Source organism: Culex quinquefasciatus, chromosome 1 (genome assembly GCF_015732765.1).
Source record: "Culex quinquefasciatus strain JHB chromosome 1, VPISU_Cqui_1.0_pri_paternal, whole genome shotgun sequence".
Classification (NCBI taxonomy): domain Eukaryota; kingdom Metazoa; phylum Arthropoda; class Insecta; order Diptera; family Culicidae; genus Culex; species Culex quinquefasciatus.
Window position 1 is genome coordinate 29,012,989 of NC_051861.1, and position 22,516 is coordinate 29,035,504.

At 40.7% G+C, this 22,516-nt stretch overlaps 1 protein-coding gene across 1 annotated transcript; it reads left to right on the plus strand.

Annotated features, from left to right (window-relative positions):
- Positions 1–1,762: 1,762 nt before the first annotated feature.
- On the plus strand, positions 1,763–22,041 carry LOC6040700 (alkyldihydroxyacetonephosphate synthase). The gene is made up of 5 exons (XM_001850003.2): positions 1,763–2,343; positions 13,546–13,632; positions 13,693–14,881; positions 15,081–15,185; positions 21,364–22,041. Exons 1-5 carry the CDS (start codon positions 2,261–2,263, stop codon positions 21,727–21,729), a joined length of 1,830 nt encoding a protein of 609 aa, XP_001850055.1. The 5' UTR covers positions 1,763–2,260; the 3' UTR covers positions 21,730–22,041.
- Positions 22,042–22,516: the final 475 nt, after the last annotated feature.

Below are 22,516 nucleotides of genomic sequence, written 5' to 3' on the forward strand. Positions count from 1 at the left end.
TTCGTTTTATTCCCAAAAATCATTATTTTATCAAAAAATTATAACTTGGCAGCAGATTTTTGGCCATACTTCTCTATGGTTAAAAATTCACTCAAAAGTTACAGTTGTTTCTATATTTACTTGTATGGGAGAACCAACGACACAAAATAGCTTCTTGGGAAGGCCCCCACAATGTTTTAGTCAAATAAAAAAAAATACAAATATATTCCATTTCCGATTTCGGTAGAGAATTGGTTGTGAACCCCTGGTTTACACAAAATGCATCTTTTTGTTTATATCATCTTTTTGCTCTTCATTTATTTAAAATTCTCTGTCTAAATCTTGATTTTTGAAAAGGTCCTATCGAAAATTTGATACACTCAACCCCCGGTGGTTGGTCACTTTTTCGTTTGACACTTTTTTAGTTTGTACCCCGTTGGTTGGTCAAAGTCAAACTAAAAAGTGACGAACTGTCACTTTTTACACGACGCTCACGCACACTATCAAAACAAACGTTTGGTAGTGTGTGTGAACTCCGTGTAAAAGGGGTGTCAAACTAAAAAGTGACCCCGTTCGTTTGACAACAATTGGTGTCAAACCACCGGGGTTTGAGTGTAGTTTGAACCTGGGTGCTGAAAAGACAGAATGCGTAACGTGATTTTCGAAAGCTCCCCACTAATACAGCTGCACTACAGCTGTAAACATAAACAAAATAGAAGGCTATGTTCAAGCTCAAGCTTGACATATTGCTGCTGAAGTGAATTGTTTTGAAACATTTTGAATTTGATGATATTAAAGTTTTCTCTGAAAAATTAAGTGCTTCGAGCTCTTTTTCTTCGTAGACTAAACGATGGGAGGCCAAAAGAGGCCTTTTTTTGTTTTCCAAGTTTTGACAAAACAAAATTAATTATAGATCGATCACAATACTTGCAATTTCTTGGTAGCATTTTGCGAACAGTAGATTGGTTCCGCTTTGACAGTTCTAAATTGAGGCCGCTTGGCGAACCACTATTCTGCACCCAGGTTTGAACAACCGACTTGAAATTCCTATGTACAGTAACGCAAGAAGTGTTTTTTTTTCGCGAAAAAAAAAATTTTTTTTTGTTGATTTTGATGATTGATTATTGAAAGAACTTCTTTCAAAGAAGGAACGCATTGTAGATCCGGACTTTATAGTCGTCAACGATTTTGATATCCTGCATCGAAAAAGAGTACACCCATAATTATATATTGAGATACGGTAAGCTTATAATGGAAAGGTCTTGCAAATACCTGTCCTGGGTCTACGAACTTTAAATGATCAGTTTTTTTAGAGCAGCAATATTTCTATGAGGAAGGCAAAACACATTTTATGGAATAACATTCAAACTAAATTCAAAATTTTAAAATCAAACACCGAAGTTAATACAGCTAAAGAATTTCCATCCAGCCTGTGCGTCCCGCAATCCACCACCTCACCCTAAAGGAGCCAAATTTCCACCAGTCACCACCTCCTCCGGGGAAACAACCATCCCATCCTCCCTCCCAGCGATGACCTACATCCCGTCGCAGACCGCGTGCGCCTTGCACCCACCCACCAAAAACACACCCTCCCTTCCTCGCTTTCCTCCGCAGTCCAAAATCGATCGCCAACACTCTCAACTCACAACGCGCGAGGGGGAAAAACTCTCCCTCTCAATGTTCCATCGTATCGGTAGGCAAACTCCTGCTCTCACCGGCAGGTCCTCTCCACGGCGCGTGTTCACTTAGTAGTTCCAACTAGCAATCCAGCAGAACCGTGCGTCGTCGCGTTCTTTTCTTTTTGCACGATTAGAATCCAGTTAGTCAGTAACTAACCTCCGGAATTGTGACGTCCAAGTCGCGTTCTGGCTACATAGGGAAGCAAGCAAGCAAGCAAAAAAAAAAGGGTCGTCGGTCATTCGCGCGACAAGTCACCGTCTTTTTTGTTTGTGTGACTACAACTTGCCCTAAGTGCGTTAGCCCTAATTAAAGGCATTAGTAGTTAACAAAAAAGGGCACGATAACACGAGGGTCTGTCGCAAGTGCCACCGTTTTTAATTAGTCTCGCGAAGTTGTAGAGTTCAGAAGGTTGTGAAATATTCACAAGTAGGAACGCCGGAAACCCCCGTTTGTGCTAACTTGTAGGGAAAAAAGCGACGACCTGTCACGGAAAAATCGATACCAAAATCGACGACGAGGAAAAGCCAAGTGCTCGTGGTAGAAGGAAACGAGGGTGGCAGTGTCGGGACAGGTCCAGTGTGGTGTGCGGTAAAGTGGTGAAATGTCCGCCGGAAAGGAGGAGGACCCGGTCCGGCTGGAACCGAGTGCCGGCAAGAAGGTGGTCAGCGTCATTCCGAAGCAACGGTAAGGGCGCGCCACTCCCCAGGACGCGACAATTGAGGACAGAAATGTTGGGTGTGCGCGAGATTTGGTTGCGTGACACTTGGCAAGGCCTGGGGATGTTCTCAGGCCAATTGTGGCATTCAGTGATGGGAAATTGTGTTGATAGCACGACAACAGCAGCAGGTGCTGCTGAATTTTAAATTCAAGAAAAGAAAATGTCAATCATTCGAAATACCTAGCATCGACACTTGGTGTATTGACAACACTTGATTTATCGCCTTTTTACCGCCCCTTTGAAAATGTACCTGCAGATTGTGAGGCACAATGGGCTGTACTGAATTTAAACAAGTGAAAAAAAACAATGTCACTGTAATAAAGAACAGAAAAATTTCATGAGCAATATTAATACAGTCCAGCCCAACAAATAAACGTGGTTCATAGATCTAGGGTTTTTTCTCAATATTTATTTTCCCTAAAAGAGCACTCAGCTAGCAAAATCTAAACGTAGAAATATGTACTCTCCCTGCAAAGGCTTATGAATTGATCTCAGTTGAAAGGTTCTCCAAATCTCTGAATTGCAAATGTAACATCCTGGAACAGAACTGCTAAATTCTAATAAAAACACAAATTGAATTGAATTTAAACGTGGTAAAATGTCTTCATTAAAAAAAGACAAAAAAAAGAGAATGGCATTTTTTTAGTATCGATTATTCGAAGTGTTTTTTTTTTGACATAGGACTATGTCTCTACTTACTATATTGGGGGGCCAGTTCAGAAATTCGATCCAAAGCGTCACTTTTAAGCGTTAAAAAAGGGGACATTTTGAACGCTTATATCTTTTTTCCCTGTGAATCAATCCAGACGGTTGGACCACCAATCGAAAGAGGAAGACTTCAGCTATTGTTTAACTACATAGATAGTCTGACTAAACATAGTTAAAGCACTTAAAACATGCAATCAAAATGAGTAATTTTTCAGTACAAATCGGACAGATGACCAATCAGAGCGAGCGTATGCATTGGAGGCCGCGCCCCTTTTGTGCCGTTCTCCGGCTGTGCCGCTATTTAAGCAGAAAATTTCGCAAAAGCAAGTCACTTTGGAACGAGCACTCGAACTGTGCACGTCGGGCCGGCGCGGAGCAGCAGCAGCAGCGGCCAATAGAAGAAGAGGACCAGCAACCTGAAGGAAGAACCACCGGCAGCAGAAGGAGGAAATTCGAGCGAAGCGGACGGCGTGGAAGTCGCTATGATGCGGCGGTTCTCATGAAAAATGGCCAATTCGACAGTGGTGGCCAAAACCAGGAGTGGCCGGTGGCCTCAAAGAAGGTTCCCCCGGGGCGTGGGGGGACATTTACAGAAACATACGAGTTGTGGCAATATGGGTATCAAAATTCATGGTTTTTGATACTGAACATAATAATGGCCATTACGACAGTAGTGGCCACAACCAGGAGTGGCCGGTGCCCTCAAAGAAGGTTCCCCGGGCCTGGGGGACATTTACAGAAACATACGAGTTGTGGCAATATGGGTATCAAAATTCATGGTTTTTATACTGAACATAATAATGGCCATTTCGACAGTAGTGGCCACAACCTGGAGTGGCCGGTGCCCTCAAAGAAGGTTCCCCGGGGCCTGGGGGACATTTACAGAAACATACGAGTTGTGGCAATATGGGTATCAAAATTCATGGTTTTGATACTGAACATAATAATGGCCATTTCGACAGTAGTGGCCACAACCTGGAGTGGCCGGTGCCCTCAAAGAAGGTTCCCCCGGGGCCTGGGGGGACATTTACAGAAACATACGAGTTGTGGCAATATGGGTATCAAAATTCATGGTTTTTGATACTGAACATAATAATGGCCATTTCGACAGTAGTGGCCACAACCAGGAGTGGCCGGTGCCTTCAAAGAAGGTTCCCCCGGGGCCTGGGGGGACATTTACAGAAACATACGAGTTGTGGCAATATGGGTATCAAAATTCATGGTTTTTGATACTGAACATAATAATGGCCATTTCGACAGTAGTGGCCACAACCTGGAGTGGCCGGTGCCCTCAAAGAAGGTTCCCCGGGCCTGGGGGACATTTACAGAAACATACGAGTTGTGGCAATATGGGTATCAAAATTCATGGTTTTGATACTGAACATAATAATGGCCATTTCGACAGTAGTGGCCACAACCTGGAGTGGCCGGTGCCCTCAAAGAAGGTTCCCCGGGGCCTGGGGGGACATTTACAGAAACATACGAGTTGTGGCAATATGGGTATCAAAATTCATGGTTTTTATACTGAACATAATAATGGCCATTTCGACAGTAGTGGCCACAACCTGGAGTGGCCGGTGCCCTCAAAGAAGGTTCCCCCGGGGCCTGGGGGGACATTTACAGAAACATACGAGTTGTGGCAATATGGGTATCAAAATTCATGGTTTTTGATACTGAACATAATAATGGCCATTTCGACAGTAGTGGCCACAACCTGGAGTGGCCGGTGCCCTTAAAGAAGGTTCCTCCGGGGCCTGGGGGGACATTTACAGAAACATACGAGTTGTGGCAATATGGGTATCAAAATTCATGGTTTTTGATACTGAACATAATAATGGCCATTTTGACAGTAGTGGCCACAACCTGGAGTGGCCGGTGCCCTCAAAGAAGGTTCCCCGGGGCCTGGGGGGACATTTACAGAAACATACGAGTTGTGGCAATATGGGTATCAAAATTCATGGTTTTTGATACTGAACATAATAATGGCCATTTCGACAGTAGTGGCCACAACCTGGAGTGGCCGGTGCCCTTAAAGAAGGTTCCCCGGGGCCTGGGGGACATTTACAGAAACATACGAGTTGTGGCAATATGGGTATCAAAATTCATGGTTTTGATACTGAACATAATAATGGCCATTTCGACAGTAGTGGCCACAACCTGGAGTGGCCGGTGCCCTCAAAGAAGGTTCCCCGGGGCCTGGGGGACATTTACAGAAACATACGAGTTGTGGCAATATGGGTATCAAAATTCATGGTTTTTATACTGAACATAATAATGGCCATTTCGACAGTAGTGGCCACAACCTGGAGTGGCCGGTGCCCTCAAAGAAGGTTCCCCGGGGCCTGGGGGACATTTACAGAAACATACGAGTTGTGGCAATATGGGTATCAAAATTCATGGTTTTGATACTGAACATAATAATGGCCATTTCGACAGTAGTGGCCACAACCTGGAGTGGCCGGTGCCCTCAAAGAAGGTTCCCGGGGCCTGGGGGACATTTACAGAAACATACGAGTTGTGGCAATATGGGTATCAAAATTCATGGTTTTGATACTGAACATAATAATGGCCATTTCGACAGTAGTGGCCACAACCTGGAGTGGCCGGTGCCCTCAAAGAAGGTTCCCCGGGGCCTGGGGGACATTTACAGAAACATACGAGTTGTGGCAATATGGGTATCAAAATTCATGGTTTTTGATACTGAACATAATAATGGCCATTTCGACAGTAGTGGCCACAACCTGGAGTGGCCGGTGCCCTCAAAGAAGGTTCCCCGGGGCCTGGGGGGACATTTACAGAAACATACGAGTTGTGGCAATATGGGTATCAAAATTCATGGTTTTTGATACTGAACATAATAATGGCCATTTCGACAGTAGTGGCCACAACCTGGAGTGGCCGGTGCCCTCAAAGAAGGTTCCCCCGGGGCCTGGGGGGACATTTACAGAAACATACGAGTTGTGGCAATATGGGTATCAAAATTCATGGTTTTTGATACTGAACATAATAATGGCCATTTCGACAGTAGTGGCCACAACCTGGAGTGGCCGGTGCCCTTAAAGAAGGTTCCTCCGGGGCCTGGGGGGACATTTACAGAAACATACGAGTTGTGGCAATATGGGTATCAAAATTCATGGTTTTTGATACTGAACATAATAATGGCCATTTTGACAGTAGTGGCCACAACCTGGAGTGGCCGGTGCCCTCAAAGAAGGTTCCCCCGGGGCCTGGGGGGACATTTACAGAAACATACGAGTTGTGGCAATATGGGTATCAAAATTCATGGTTTTTGATACTGAACATAATAATGGCCATTTCGACAGTAGTGGCCACAACCTGGAGTGGCCGGTGCCCTCAAAGAAGGTTCCCCCGGGGCCTGGGGGGACATTTACAGAAACATACGAGTTGTGGCAATATGGGTATCAAAATTCATGGTTTTTGATACTGAACATAATGGCCATTTCGACAGTAGTGGCCACAACCTGGAGTGGCCGGTGCCCTTAAAGCAGGTTCCCCCGGGGCCCGGAGGACTTTTTACAGAACCATACGAGTTGAGGCATATTGGTATCAAAATTCATGGTTTTTGATACTGTACATGAAAATTGGCATTCCGACAGTAGTGGCCACAACCTTGAGTGACCGGTGATCTCAAAGCAGGTTTCCCCGGGGCCCGGAGGGTCTTTAACACAACCATACGATGGCAATATGGATATCAAAATTCATGGTTTTGATACTGAACATGAAAATTGACATTTCGACCGTAGTGGCCACAACCTGGAGTTGCCGGTGCCCTCATAGAAGGTTCACCTTGGGAGAACATTTATGACAATTTTGCCGACAAATCTATGAAACAAAATAAAATAATCTTATTTCAGATTTCACTAGCAATCCAAAAACACATTCAAATTGTTTGGTCCTATGTCTTTCGGTTATGTCTCTGACATACCATCTTGAACTTTTTAAACTTCGGATAATCAAGACTAGACTGTATTGATAACAGTGACTAAGTTACAGTAAAGTGAATTTGCAGGTCAACACGACAATGCACTCAACGCAATTCATCGTCGGTGTGACGGAACAGGTGCAGTAAAGTAATGATTTCAACTATTTCACGTATGTTCGTATACGAGTTATAGACACAGATACTTTTGTGAGGTGTCATAACTAAAACATCAATTTCAAAATAAAATTACTGTGTTATTGAAAAGTAACAAAAAGTTCTTCGTGAAACAAGTCCTTTTGCAGTACTGTACATCGAAATTTAACAAAAACAAGAAATTCCAATATTTGTTATCGATCCCAAAAATGCTGAATACGATTTTATTCCTAGGAAAATGCAAACTGTTTCAGTTGATTTAACTTCTATTTCCATTGAAATAAAAATATATATTTGTTCTGATTGCCCCCTGATTTTTCGGACCGATTTTCGGGGACATAACATTAAACGGCCTTAAATTCTATCACATAACATTTATCGCGTAAATGTACTTTTATAACATTTTCTCACAATTTAATTCCAGCTGTTTAAAAATTTCTTGTAGCCATGAAAAGGAATCTGATCTTTTGCAGTGGAAAGGTTAGTAAATTGATGAATTTGAGCAATTCTCTACCAAAACCGGAAATGGATTTTATTTGTATTTTTTTTATTTGGCTCAAACTTTGTGGGGGCCTTCCCTATGACCAAACAAGCTATTTTGTGTCATTGGTTCACCCATACAAGTCTTCATACAATTTTGGCTGCTGTCCACACGAAAATGGTACGTAAATATTCAAACAGCTGTGATTTGAGTGATTTTTCTGATCAATTTGGAGTCTTCAGCAATGTTGTAGGTTGTAGGTATTGTTGAGGACTATTGGGAATAAAAAGGTACACGGAAAAAAATAGCCGATTTTTTAAACTACTTATTTTTTTTTTCAAAAACTCAATTTCCCTAAATATGTATTTTTTTTATTTTTGAGATTTTTTGATATGTTTTAGGGGACAAAACCCCGCAACTTTTGAGCCATAGAGAAACATGGTTTAAATTTTTTTTTGGAAAAAATCGAAATTTTATGCAAAAACTAATTTGACGTAATTTTTTATTGTAAAGTTGAAATTGCAATCGAAAAGTACTCTACAGATTTTGTCAATAAAGGGCTCTATTTTCAAGATATAGCCACCGAAAGTTGGATTTTAGTGAAATATTTGCAATTCTTCGATTCTTAAAAATAGTGACCATGAGTGCCCATTCCCAAAAATATTTTTTTTAAAGGTTCAGAAAATTTTCTATAAAATTGTCTAAGAGACATTGAAGATTGGACCTCTGGTTACTGAGATACAGCCGCTTTACTGCCGTTTTACGGCGATATGATGTATACGCCATTGAGGTGATTTTGCTGTAGACACGATTTACTGTTTTTGTTCATTTTTTCAATTTAAAATGACTAATTTAAGGTCTGCTCTGTAGAAACTGATAAAAAGTACAATAAAAATGTGGCCCTTACAAAATTTCTTGTTTTTTCCTATTCTCTACGATTTTAAACCACAAACATCATTTGGCCGAAAAAATACCAATAAAAAATCACTACTTTTCCTTCCCAATGATGTATGTATACATTGCTCGATCAAAGCTGGCTATATTGTTTGTGCCAGCTATTTTTACAGCTGAGCGAATCCCTTAATGAATTGTCCACGTGGATACTTTAAGGGGGGGGAGGGTTTTAGGTAGCGTTCTTGTATTACGTAACGCAGCTGGGGGGGAGGGGGTCGGAGGCCGTGTTACGCTCCATGCAACATTTTTAAAATTTGTATGGACATTTTGTTACGAGGGGGGGGGAGGGGGTCTAAAAACCGTTTTTTTGCGTTACGTAATTTAAGAACGCTCCCTTAGTGATTGTCTACGCTCCATAAACACATTTTTTGCATGAACAATTGTCCGCAAGGGAGGTGGGTGGGTCTAGAATTATCAAAAAAGTGTCTACGTGGATGTGGATAAGGTGCCATCCATTAAGTACGTCACATTAAAATCAGCCAAAATCTACTCCACTCCCCTTTGTCACGATTTCCCTATACTTTTAACATGCAATTTCACGCTTGCTCAAAATCCCCCTCTTCCCTCAGAACGTGACGTACTTTATGGATGACACCTAATGGACGTCCCTTTAAGAATTAAATCGAAATAATGTAATCAAATATTGCCAAGTCTTGATTTGGTCCCAAAATCACAAATCAACATTTAAACAGTATTTAATTTGACTTTTATCAACATCATGATGAGTAAAATTGGCGCATACATCATTGTTTGTTTGCTTAATAAAATGGGCCCCAGAGCAGTTTTTTGAAAAATTCTTTCGTCAGGAGGTAGCTTTTAAGATTGTTTATCAGACTGTACAATAAAATTGAAAATGTCCAAAATGGCGTATACATCATATCGCCGTAAAACGGCAGTTTAGCCCACCATTTTCTAATGTCGATATCTCAGCAACTAATGGTCCGATTTTCAATTTTAAAACATGAAACATTTGTAAAATTTTCCGAACTTTTCAAATTAAACTTTTGAATCAAGACTAACTTTTTAAAAGGGCCAAACATTGAATCTTACGCCAATTCAAAATGCTATTCTTGGTTTATTTTTTTTTCAAAATATTTTTTTTATGAGATCGGAAAATTTCACGTATGTTTCATGTTTTAACATTGAAAATCGGACCATTAGTTGCTGAGATATCGACAATAGAAAATGGTGGGCTAAAGCGGCTGTATCTCAGTAACCAGAGGTCCAATCTTCAATGTCACTTAGACAATTTTATAGCAAATTTTCTGAACTTTCAAAAAAATATTTTTAGAAATGGTTACTCATGGTCATTATTTTTGAAAATCGAAAAACTGCAAATATTTCACCAAATTTCAACTTTCGGTGGCTATATCTTGAAAAAAGATCCCTTTATCAAAAAATCTGTGAAGAACGTTTCGATTGCAAGTTCAATTTTACATTAAAAAAATACGTCAAATTAGTTTTTGCATGTAATTTCGATTTTTTCCAGAATTCACTATTTTTTCAAAAAATCATAACTCGGCGGCAGATTTTTTTTGACCATGCTTCTCTATGGCTAAAAAATGCGGGTTTTGTCCCCTGAAACATATCAAAAAATCTCGAAAATCAAAAAATACATATTTTGGACCAGTCTCGGCCCAGTCTAATATTTTTGAAAAAACAAAGTGCACGTTTTTCTGAGGGTGAATATTTTCTGGCTGTGCGTTGAAATAGGTGCAAAATTGGCAATAGATCAGTGTTATCATAGAATCACCTAATAAAAATCTTAGAGTAGATATTACAACACAGCATACACAGCTAAAAAAGTAGTAATCCAGCTGCGTGTAGAAGGCCTGTGTGTAAAATATTGTACGATCAGTACCTTGCCAGACTCGGTCGTTGGAAACGACAGTCGGCTCAACGACCGACGAAATAGGCGGCGGGTCAGATGCGGGCATAAAAATGTCAAAACCTCTCCCTCTCTCACTTTGTCTCACCATCCAGCTGCAGCTTTGTTGACAAACAAAAGGAGCACGCGGTCGCTTGATGGCGGCATCGAGTCAGAATTAGTAATGATCATGTGGTTAAAAATTAACCTTTTTCAAGAAAAAATATATTTTTCTGTCTGAATACAAAATTTGCAAGCATGTTTAAACAATTATTCCGGAGAAGTGATTAAAAATCAAAATTTAAATCCATATTTTTTCTATAACATGAACTTTTTTAGTCCAATTGAGAACCCCTAGGTCTATCCACGACCGTTTTCAATGACCGTGAGAAGATGCCAGAAAATCCAGCTACCAACTAAGTCCACAATAAACATTGCATTATTTTATGCAATTTTATGTGATTTTACACCCTGAAATATCTAGCCCATCAGTATGCGATTTTGCCATCGGATTTTTTGCTGTGTACCGTCTAAAAATACCGTGGGACCGTGGTGGAGGGGTAAGGGTGGGCTCACCCAGTCGGCCTGGGTTCGATCCCAGACGGTCCCGGTGGCATTTTTCGAGACGAGATTTGTCTGATCACGCCTTCCGTCGGACGGGAAGTAAATGTTGGCCCCGGACTAACCTGAAGGTTAGGTCGTTAGCTCAGTCCAGGTGTAGGAGTCGTCTCCCTGGGTCCTGTCTCGGTGGAGTCGCTTGTAGGCAGTTGGACTAACAATCCAAAGGTCGTCAGTTCGAATCCCGGGATGGATGGAAGCTAAGGTGTAAAAAGAGGTTTGCAATTGCCTCAACAATCAAGCCTTCGAACACCTAGTTTCGAATAGGAATCTCGTAATCGAGAACGCCAAGGCAATGCTGTAGAGCGAATAATTTGATTTTTATTTTTTTTTGTCTAAAAATAGACGGTGTCCTATCTCGCCCAGCAAAATGAAGTCGATAAAGTAGTCGGTTTCGATGGAGAAAAAGTGGAAAACGTGTTCTAAAAATTGCAACGCCATCCCCCTATGTTTGTTGTGGCCTGAACCACAACACGCCCTTTTTCTCATATTTACCATCTCTGTTTGGCGATATAAGACAATAAAACTTATGTACGTCAACAGGTAAACGCAATGACTAAATCTAGGAGATAAAATGAAGTTAAGTCGATAGGTAGTCAATTATACTACTAGGGAGGTAGTTGATCTACCGACATGGAAATACTTAATAAAGGTGAGCTCGTCCTTAGACGAGCAGAGTTGAAGTACAACGGAACAAGTGTACATTGTTTTATATTAAAGAAAGTCCGCGATAATAAATATTAACATGTTTCAGGTTGCAATATTACCTAAAATTTCTCAAAAATTACAAAATTTATGTAACATTCAGGCCTTTAACACGCAGCTGGATTACTTCTTTTTTTTACTGTGAATGGTTTGGAGTAGATACAAAAAACTAATTAGGTAACACCAGTTTAAAATACTTAAAATCAGAAAAGCACATGTTACAAGTGTGTTTTGAAAGTGAAAAAAAAACTCGCTAAAATAAGCTAAAATCAAACGTTCAACAAACTTAACCATTTTTTCTAAAAAAACAACATAAGTTGTTATTGCCATATAAAATGAATATAAGAATAATAAATCCTCACTTTCCTGCAATCTGTTTGATGTGATCGTGATATCGTTTTCTCAGTCAATAGGGCTTTTTCCTCAGTCCGGCTGATCAAAACATATTAAATAAATTAAAAATATTCACCATTAGCCCACAGTTTCGAAAAACATTCGCAGAAATGAGGGGGGAAAACCAAAGATTTTTACGCGTGAATGAAACACTCCCAAAAAATATGAGAGTGCAAGTTGATGGGAAAGTGCGAGCGAAAGAGAGCGCTAAATCTGCTGGAAAACTAAAGAGATCAAAAAAAAACAGCCAACTGAGAGTGGGAGAGTGCAACCAGGAACAGGGAGAGAGATAATTTTCCCGCCCGGTCCGGTGAGCGGTGAATGAAGGATGGTCCGGAGGTGTGCGGCGGCACGAACTGTTTACGTAAACCTCGTGGTTTGTGTTTGTTTTTGCCGGCAAATCACCGGCAACGGACTCACCTCTTCCACAGCCTGGCCTCGCACTTGTGCTGTAGTGAGTGAGGAGCAGTGTGTAAACCATTCATAAACGCATAACTACGGAATGAACACACTCACACACAAGGACACACAGCACTCGAACGAGCGTTTTCCTGATAAAAATAGAAAGAAACCGACGATGATGGAATCGATGGGGGGTAATGTCCTTCAAACGGAAGCACTTGATGTTTTTTATGAGACTTTATTTACTTGGGCTGATATTTGTTCGAAGAATCAAAAACAAATAGCTTGTTTTCAAAAAAATGTAAGCAAATGCAAACACTATCACAAAATTCTGAAATGCTTTAGACATGATAAGGAAATGAAATTTAAAAAAACTCAAAGCATATAGGAATAAATTAATCAGAAATGTTTATGGTTTAGGTTTAACACTTCCAACAACTTTTCAACCCGTATTGCTTATAGTTGTTTGCTCCACCATAAATAGTGTATAATTTAAAGCAAAGGTTACACCAACACGACACTTAAGGTAACGGAAGCAAACCTCGGCAAATCGTTCCATGCATCTTTCATGCTAATTGAAGCTTCAATAATTGATTTGATTGTGATTTAGTACTGGCTACTGGCGCAAGAGATGACGTATCGTTTAGCCTTTTTTCGCTGCGAACCTTTGGGAATACGACCGTTTATATCAATCATCAATAATTCTGACCGTTTGCAAGCTCCGCCTTATCAATAGTGCAAATAAAGATAGTAATTTCTCTTTCCCTAAGTTTGAGATAGACAAGTCATTTGGTCACAAAGAGATATCCACGGGGAACTTGATAGGCGCCATAAATCCCCCTTATCGATAAGCTATCACAAGGGAAAACGTGGTCTGAGTTACATAAGTCACGCAACCAAAACTAATCATTATCATCGTAACTAACTCCAAACTACATTTCCAGACAGGAACTGCTCAAATGGAATGGTTGGGGCTACAAAGATTCCAGCTTTCAGTATGTGGACGACACGTTGGTGTTCACCGGGAGTCGGTAAGATCTAACTGTCATGCAAATTTTAAACCCTCGTTTAATTGTTAATTTGCATTACAGCTACCCCATCGGCGGTTCCATCTCCCTACCGTACTTCAAAGACTACGTGGAGAAATACCTGAACGTGAACCTCAAGAACAAACAGCGCGGAAATCCGCTACCACCCGACTATCCGGATCCGGTGCCGTGTCCGGAGTTTCTGGCAAAACTTCGCGAGCTCGGAATCGACCTGAGTCAAAGGGGGGAAGATCGGTTGATCCGGTGCCACGGCCAGACACTGCACGACATCTACACGCTGCGAACGGGGACGTTCAAGCGAATTCCGGATGTTGTACTGTTTCCCACCAGTCACGACCAGGTGGTGCAGATCGTTGGCTGTGCGAACGAGTGCAACGTGGTGGTGATTCCGTACGGAGGTGGGACTTCCGTTTCCGGGGCGTCCACGTGTCCGGAGCGGGAAGACCGGCCGATTGCCGTGCTGGATACGAGCCAGATGAACCGGATGTTGTGGGTTGACCGGGAGAATCTGGTGGCGTGCTTTGAAGCGGGGATCGTTGGACAAGACCTGGAGCGGGAGGTACGAGCGCTTGGGTTCACCACTGGCCATGAACCGGACAGTTACGAGTTTTCGACGCTCGGAGGTTGGGTCGCCACCAGGGCGTCCGGAATGAAGAAGAACAAGTACGGAAACATTGAAGACATCGTGGTCAAGGTGAAGATGGTGACTTCAAAGGGAGTCCTGGAGAAGAACGTGTTCGTCCCGCGGATATCGTGCGGCCCGGACTTTGACCACATCATCCTGGGCTCGGAAGGTTCCCTTGGAGTGATAACCGAGGTTGTGATAAAGTTACGTCCATTACCGGAGGTGAAAAAGTACGGCTCGCTCGTTTTCCCCGACTTTGGCACCGGCATCCGGTGTCTGCGGGAGGTCGCCAAGGAACGACTCCAGCCGGCCAGCATCCGCCTCATCGACAACGAGCAGTTCGTGTTCGGCCAGGCACTCAAACCTCAAGGGGGCGCGTTCTCGGGCCTCGCAAGTGCACTCCAGAAGAGCTACATCACCAAAGTGAAGGGCATGGCCCTCGACAAGATCGCGATCGCTACGCTGGTCTTCGAGGGCACCGCCGCCGACGTGAAGCTCCACGAACGGAAAATTTTCGCGATCGCCAGCAAACACGGCGGCTTCTCCGCTGGCAGTACCAACGGCGAGAAGGGTTACATCCTCACCTTCGTGATCGCGTACATCAGGGTGAGTCCCAACTATTTGCACTCTCAAATGCAATTCCGCGATGCAACAAGTATGTTTGATTTCCGTCAATATTTGCACGCCAACTCGGCGCGATAATGAACTTGTGATTTTCTGCACAATCAAAACAGTTTTAACCTTTAACTAACGTGGGATAGACCTAAACCTAACATGTGTGTGTGTGTGTTTGTTTGTTTTGTAGGATCTGGCCCTCGAGTATAACGTGGTGGCGGAGTCATTCGAGACTTCCGTCTCCTGGGATCGCTGCGAGACGCTGTGCGTGAATGTGAAGAATCGCGTCAGGAAGGTATGTTCAGTCATTTCTTACTAGAAACATTGCGATACGTAGAAATATTTGAAATTGAATCTTCTATCTCAATAATGTTGAACATTTTGAAATATTTGGAGTTGAATCACTACACTCAAACCCCGAGGGTTTGACATCAACTGTTATCAAACGAACGGGATCACTTTTTAGTTTGATACCCTTTTTACACGGAGTTCACACACACTACCAAACGTTTGTTTTAATATTGTGCGTGAGCACCGTGTGAAAAGTGACAGTTCGTCACTTTTTTTAGATTGGGTGTATTTTACCGATGAAATAAATTGAAAGTTCGATAGTAAATACATATTATAAAAAAAATCCCTTGGCTCAGATTCTTAACAACTCTAGTGTAGAACGTGGTATAGAAACTTGTTCTCAATTGAAGCATACATAACCCAAGTAGCACTCATAACTTGTCAACTGTTGAATAATAGTTAGACAATTGTTTTTGATAAACATACGAGAAAAAATCTGAACATAACTCAAATAACAGTTTGTTTCACTGCTTGTATAACTGACTTGTGTAACTATCGTGTTTTGTGCCACAAAAGTGTTAAAACACAGTCAACTTCACTCTTTTCCAACAAAACACAACATAGGAAAAATTCTCACCTATTTGGGGGGTTCCATCCAATTTGCTGATTTACACTGTTTAAACAACTTATTTTGGAACACCTTCGATAGAAACTTGCTTGCTCACTTCCGTTTGAGTTATTTATCACTTGATTTCAGTCGAAAACGCTTTTTATGAGCTGTAATTAAACGTCAAAATCCTGATATGCCATGATGCTGTTCCTAGGGGTTAATCACTTCGAGTATACTGCATACGCGTATCATACGCACCTAATATTCTCATTGTCTGCATACCGTATTGTCGATATAGACCCCATAATCGTCACATATGAGGTTATGTCTACCCAAATATCAGCGTGAATATCATACGCGCATAATACTCGCGCAGTATTCCTAGGCTGCATACCGTATCGACTCCAATATTGGCTTCATATTGGTGCAATATCAGAAGTGAATTGCCCTTTGTGCTGTTCCCTCATCTGCATTGTTTTCCTCGAAAACAGTTTGTTGAATAAGAATAATATTGCACTGTTTGTTTCACTGCTTATCTAACATAGTCATGTGACGGCATCTTCTGAAAAAATGGGCGTGGACAACCATTCTATAAATAACCTTAGGTTTTCTCGCTTTGTTACACAAATGTTATCGGAGAACAGGTTATATAACTGATATTCAACAAACATATTCAACTTGACATTGCGTGTTGTTAGGTGGTGTAAATTTGTACGTGAGGTATTTAGCGTTTCAATAATGTTTATTTATCGAAGATTGCAATAATTTTGATTGTTGACCGATTATTTATCCAGCTTTTTAAGCGAAAATGGCGTTCGAATGGTGAACGTCCGAAATGTCAAAATCACGAAGTGATACCAACATTACGAAAAAAGTGTGCCATGGCATGACGGCCGCAATTTTTTTTCTAATGTTGGTGCTACTGCACGATTTTGACATTTCGGACGTTCAACATTCGAACGCCATCTTCGCTTAAAAACCTGGATAAAAATATCGCCGGTAAAAGCTACAAAAAATATCAGCTTACGGAATTCATGATAGAGAAAACAACAAATTAAAATCACACCAATTTGCAATGTTACTCCGTGGTACGGTAATCGAAATGAAAGTTGAAACGGTTTGTTATAACAAAGTTACATAATGGAGTTATAAAAACTGACTTGAAACAAACTTATATAACTTAATTTCCAATGACAACCTTTTCTGGAGTTAAGTTGTATAGCTCACTGCTGTATAACAAAGTTGACCGCAGCCTTCTTATTGACGTTTAGGCCAGCTTGTTTACTATGAAGCCTCGTGGAGAGATGTGGAAGCGCGCCTGGACCTGCCGTGGAGATAACAACAAATCGTCGAAGTCATCGGATCGAATCTTGGGAAAGGCGAAGTTCATCAAAAAATGAAAATCTAAAAGTTCGCCATGAAGAGGGTTTCACATGAATCACAGTTAGAGAGCGCGAAAATATTATTTTTTTTCATGCAATTTCAATTTTTTTCTAAATAAATCGGCCAGAAACAAGCGTGCCAAAATAGTCAGAGATACTATTCATATTGGCTTCGTCGTTGATTGAAATTCTAATAAGAACTGTTTGTTTACATGTAAGTTGGGTAACACTCAAAAAACTCCACACGTTGATGCTACGTGAAAAATCACGTAACCTCGATTTTACCCTCACTAGGCCCGTTTTACGTGACGCACGTAAAAATAATGTGAATGTGTTCTGGCAAAAAAATATGTTCACTTTGAAGTTACGTGGAACCCCTTATAGTATTTTTCCACTAGGTTTATTCATGTAGCTTTTATGTGTTTTGAAATGTAACTTCAACGAGACTCGAGTGCGCTATTCTGTGAAATTTCTACGTGATTATTTTAGTATGAAAATTGATAGCGAACGGCAAAGGTCTGCAGCTGGAGTTGTTCTCGCCAAATTTATTTTAAAATGGAACAGACGGTAAGTTAAGTTAAGTTTGATAAATTTTTAATAATTACAGCTATTTTTTCCTTTTTTGCAGAATCTGACCTCTGGAAGTAATCATCTTCATTCCCAGCGGCCACAGGAATTCTGGCCCGTTCCAACCTTAGCGGCCGGTGGTGCCGTGGTGCTCAATGCCACCGAAAATTGCATGGACAAGACCAACGGGTTTAGCTGAGTGTTCTCCGGAGGATTTCGAGTCTAGATTGCACAACTCGTTCTTGAGCATCCAGCTGGTGGTCAGATTGTCTAGGCCGGATGCGTTGCGAACGTCGTCCTGGCCTTGAAACGGGTTCCCGTGTGCATGCAGGCCGGCAGAATCGGCTAACTAAACCACTGGTAAAATGGTCTCATCGGTGTTTCCGAAAAAATCTAATCTTTATAATGTTTGTAAATTATTGAAAAATATACCAAGTTTGTGCAAATTGAACTGAAATCATTTTTATTTCTATTCGAAAAAATAAAATAAAGTGAGGCAAAACTGAAATCTACTACTACAAAAACCATATAACGTTTACTAAAACAAACACGTAGAAATCGTCAATTGATTCATTTAGCTTTTACGTGTGAAACACGTAAAATCGATGTGAACTGATCTGGCCAAATAAATTCCGTTTCTACTAGAGTCATCTTGTAGAAGTTACGTGAAAACTTTAGTGGAAAAATACCACATAGCTTTTCACGTAACATCAACGTGAATGTTTTTTTGAGTGAACGGTTAGGCAACTGTTTTCAATCTATCTTTCCTTTTCAGTGTGCGCTTTGATTTGACAGCACAGCCGTTAACCACGCCCCCTTTTTTTCGTTGAATCTCTTGTTAGCTAGCACAGTGTTGTCAGATACATTTGTACAACTTAGTCTGATAACTTGCATCTTATTCTGGCAAGTTATACAACAGAAAAAAGTGCGCTTTTTCCAATGCACAGGAGTTGTCGAACAAGTTGTGGTAACGAGGCCGTTCGGTTATACAACCAGTTAGGAAATACGTTTATCTGACAAAGTGTGTTGCTTGGGAATTTAAGGGGTTACATACATTTCGAACATCTCAACATTTCACGTTTAAGAAAAAATATTAAATCCGCACGAAAGATGATTTACAATCACTCCAGAAAGTTTCATAAAGATATTTAAGTTTGAAACCTTTTTTAGCGTTTTTCTCGAAACACTGAGTTGACTTACGGGTGCCACGATATCCCGAGATAGGATGGACAACATTTGCTAAAATTTTGTTTTTCAAAAAATTACAAAAATCAATAACTGAAGATCATATAGGTACATGAAAATAAAAAAATATATTTTTGTCTTCTTTAAAATAAACTTTTTGAAAATCGGCCTTCGTCATGCACAACTTTCCCAAAATTTTAGGCCGATTTGGTCGAAGCAGTGTTTAGATATCGTGGCACCAACCACCCGTTTTTTGAAACTGATATCACAGAATAGCTGATATCTTTGAATAGCTGTATGTCGGCTATGATACAACTAAATGTCTTCAAATTAATTTTGTTTATAGTTGAAAATCGTCGCCGTCGTGTGCTAACTTGTCGTACGAGCATTTTGGGCCAAATTTAGTTAAGAACGCAATTTTGTGCAGCTCATAATACCTTACCTTTTGACCTTCACAGATCCCCAAAATTCGATTTCAATCCTGAGATATTCAATAAAATCAAAAAAAAACTCCGAGCGTTTTTGTCATTTTTAATTTGAAAAAAGTTTGAATCTTATCGTGCTTTTTTGTCATAAACAACATTTGTAAACATTTGTAGTCATAACTTGGGATTCCAGCATTTGTATGCAGGGCTGCGGAGTCGGGTCATATTTCAAGCGACTCCGATTCCGACTCCGACTCCAGCTTTCAAATCCAACCGACTCCGACTCCGACTCCAACTCCGGCCCACCAACTTTAAACGACTCCGACTCCAGCTTTCAAAAAATGGTTGGCTCCGACTCCGACTCCGACTCCACATATTTTTAAATATTTCAAAAATTAGTTTACTATTATTTCGAAAACATTGATAAATAGGATTATTTAAAAATTCTTTAAGTGGAAAAAAATCGGAAAAAAGTTTCTAGTTTTACTAGTTTTAGACACTATTGAAACAGAAATAAAAAACGCCAGTTTTGAAGGCATTTTCAGAACCTCAAATTTTCATTAAATTGATTAAAAGCTAAAATATTAAATTGTTATTTTTTTAATGATCATTAAAAGAAAGCTGGCCTTAATGATTGATTTAACATATAAATTCAATTTGCTCACTTTTAAGTTGACATTTATAAGATGCACAGTGACTTTCATAGTCACCTTGTATTTTTAAATAACAATTTAAACGAAACTATTTTTTAAAGCTCCATTGAAATTTTTAAGACGCCAAGGCTGAAGAAGTTCATTATTACAAGTCAATCTATCTTAAAAAAAATCTTAGTGGTAAGAACGCTTAAGGGGTCCTTTTCAAATATCCGTGACCTAGAAAATATTTTACCTCGGAATTTTGGATTTATTTGAATATTTAATCTTTTTATATATTTAAAAGGAGGCGCGCAATACTTCTTGCATCTTCACCTAAAACTAAGCTTTATGAATGGTCGTACGCCTCCATGAAAATATATGAAAAAACTTAAAATTGGATAAAAAACAAAAATCCTCAGGATAAATATTTTCTAGGTCACGGATATTTTTTTATCTTGAAATCCTGTCCTATCCTGAAATCTTGAGATTTGTTTAACGATAATTTGCAACAATATCAAAATAGTTTGCCTAAGGATCAACATTCTCAGACACTTTTAATTTTTTGTACAAAGTTATAAACAAAATGCGCATGTTGAGTTCCAAGTAATAGATTGTTATAATCGTTGAATATTTGTTGGAAGAGTTATCCTGTCAGTGATTTTTTTTTTGTTTTCAATTTCCATAAATAGTGATTATTATTTATATTTTTTGATGTACCTCGTAACTTTTTTCCTGAACATTGATTTACTTAAAACCACCAAGACATTCACTATCGGGGTATAAGATGACTGTGTGTGTACTTTTTTTTAGAAAGAACTAGATTAAATTTGGTCAAATTTGAGTTTAAAGGATACATAAATATTGGCAAAAGGATGCAGTCAAAAATCAACTAAATATTTCTGACTACGCTACTTGTTTTTTTTTTTAGTTATGATGATACTACCTACTTCGGTAAAAGCTGATAAACAGGTTATCATTTAGTGATCTCTAAAAATAAAAATAAAAATAAAAATGGCAATGCAGCGCATGCAACTTGAAAAAACATTGAAAATATAAGAAGTTTTGTAAATTAATCTGTTTCATAGCAAATACTAAAAAATAAAAAATAAACACATTTTTTGTTGAATTTAAGACAACTCCGACTCCGACTCCAACTCCGGGTAATCAGAAATTTTTGGCTCCGACTCCGACTCCGACTCCAGCTTATAAAATTTAGCCGACTCTGGCTCCGACTTCGACTCCAGTTGTTCGAGTTTTTACGACTCCGACTCCGACTCCAGGCTTCTCAAAAAGACCCGACTCCACCGACTCCGACTCCACAGCCCTGTTTGTATGTCATTCTTATAATGTTGCGCTCTTTGTTTTTTTTTTCTCACAGGAATGTGCCAAACACAACATCCACCACTACCTCATCTCGTGCCGCGTGACGCAATCGTACGACGCGGGCGCGTGCGTGTACTTCTACTTCGGGTTCAACTACAGTGACTTTGCCGATCCGGTGCACGTGTACGAGACGATCGAGGCCCACGCCCGGAACGAAATCCTCGCGTCCGGTGGGTCCATCTCGCACCACCACGGCGTGGGGAAGATCCGCTCGCGGTGGTACCCGCAGACGGTGTCCCGCGTCGGGGTGGGACTGTACCAGGCCGCCAAGGTGGAGCTGGATCCGAAGAATATCTTCGCCACCGGGAACTTTCTGCCGGCCAAGGACGACGACGCTGCTCAGCTGCTTGCCAAGCTGTAAAATGTTGCTGGAAATTTGCTGCTCAGGGACGATGCTCACACACACACACACACACATGGACTCACACATACACACATAGACAAACAGACACAGAGTTGCTTAGAACAGTGTTTTAGCTTAGGCGGTTCTCTTTCTTATGTTGTTTTTTTGTCAAATAACAATCGGTATTCAGTTTACTTTTGGTGTAACCAGCAATAACATTCCACATTTCCATGTACCATGCTCTGAAATGCTTTTACAAATAGACAATTAAATATGTTAGACACGTGGCTTAGAATCGCTAGCAATAAATTATTACACTAGTAAAAAGGGTAATGTTCTTTTATTTTTGGAAAGAAGGTCGATAACACTGACTTACAAAAAATGACAAAAATGACTTTGCATGCCCAACTCGAGGGGAAGCATGAACTTTAGGGTCCTCAGAATTACGTGCACACGAGCATATTGAATCATTCAAAACTATTAAGCAAGCTTCCCATGCGCCAGTGCCAACGCACACCGCGGGTTTGGTTTTCTAGCTTCGGTACGTGCCTGAACCCATTTATGTATTGGTATCTTGGTACATCGTACCAGCGCACCACGACACTCTCGGCTCGCCCCATCGGTTTTGTGTCTGGCACTCACCCATGGCATGAACCCAGTGTGCCGTGGTACGCGCCGTGGTATTGAACCCGTTTTGTACCGCCAGCGCGTACCACGGCACGTACCTCGGCTCGTATCGAGTGAAGCACCTTGGATCATACACCGGGTTCATGCCATGGGTGAGTGCCAGACACAAAACCGACGC

Bases quoted from the DNA above. Each gene is read 5' to 3' on its own strand.
- LOC6040700 (XM_001850003.2), top strand. From the start codon at position 2,261: ATGTCCGCCGGAAAGGAGGAGGACCCGGTCCGGCTGGAACCGAGTGCC. The intron at 2,344-13,545 runs GTAAGGGCGCGC...CTACATTTCCAG, and splicing joins AGCGTCATTCCGAAGCAACG to ACAGGAACTGCTCAAATGGA. The intron at 13,633-13,692 runs GTAAGATCTAAC...TTTGCATTACAG, and splicing joins TTGGTGTTCACCGGGAGTCG to CTACCCCATCGGCGGTTCCA.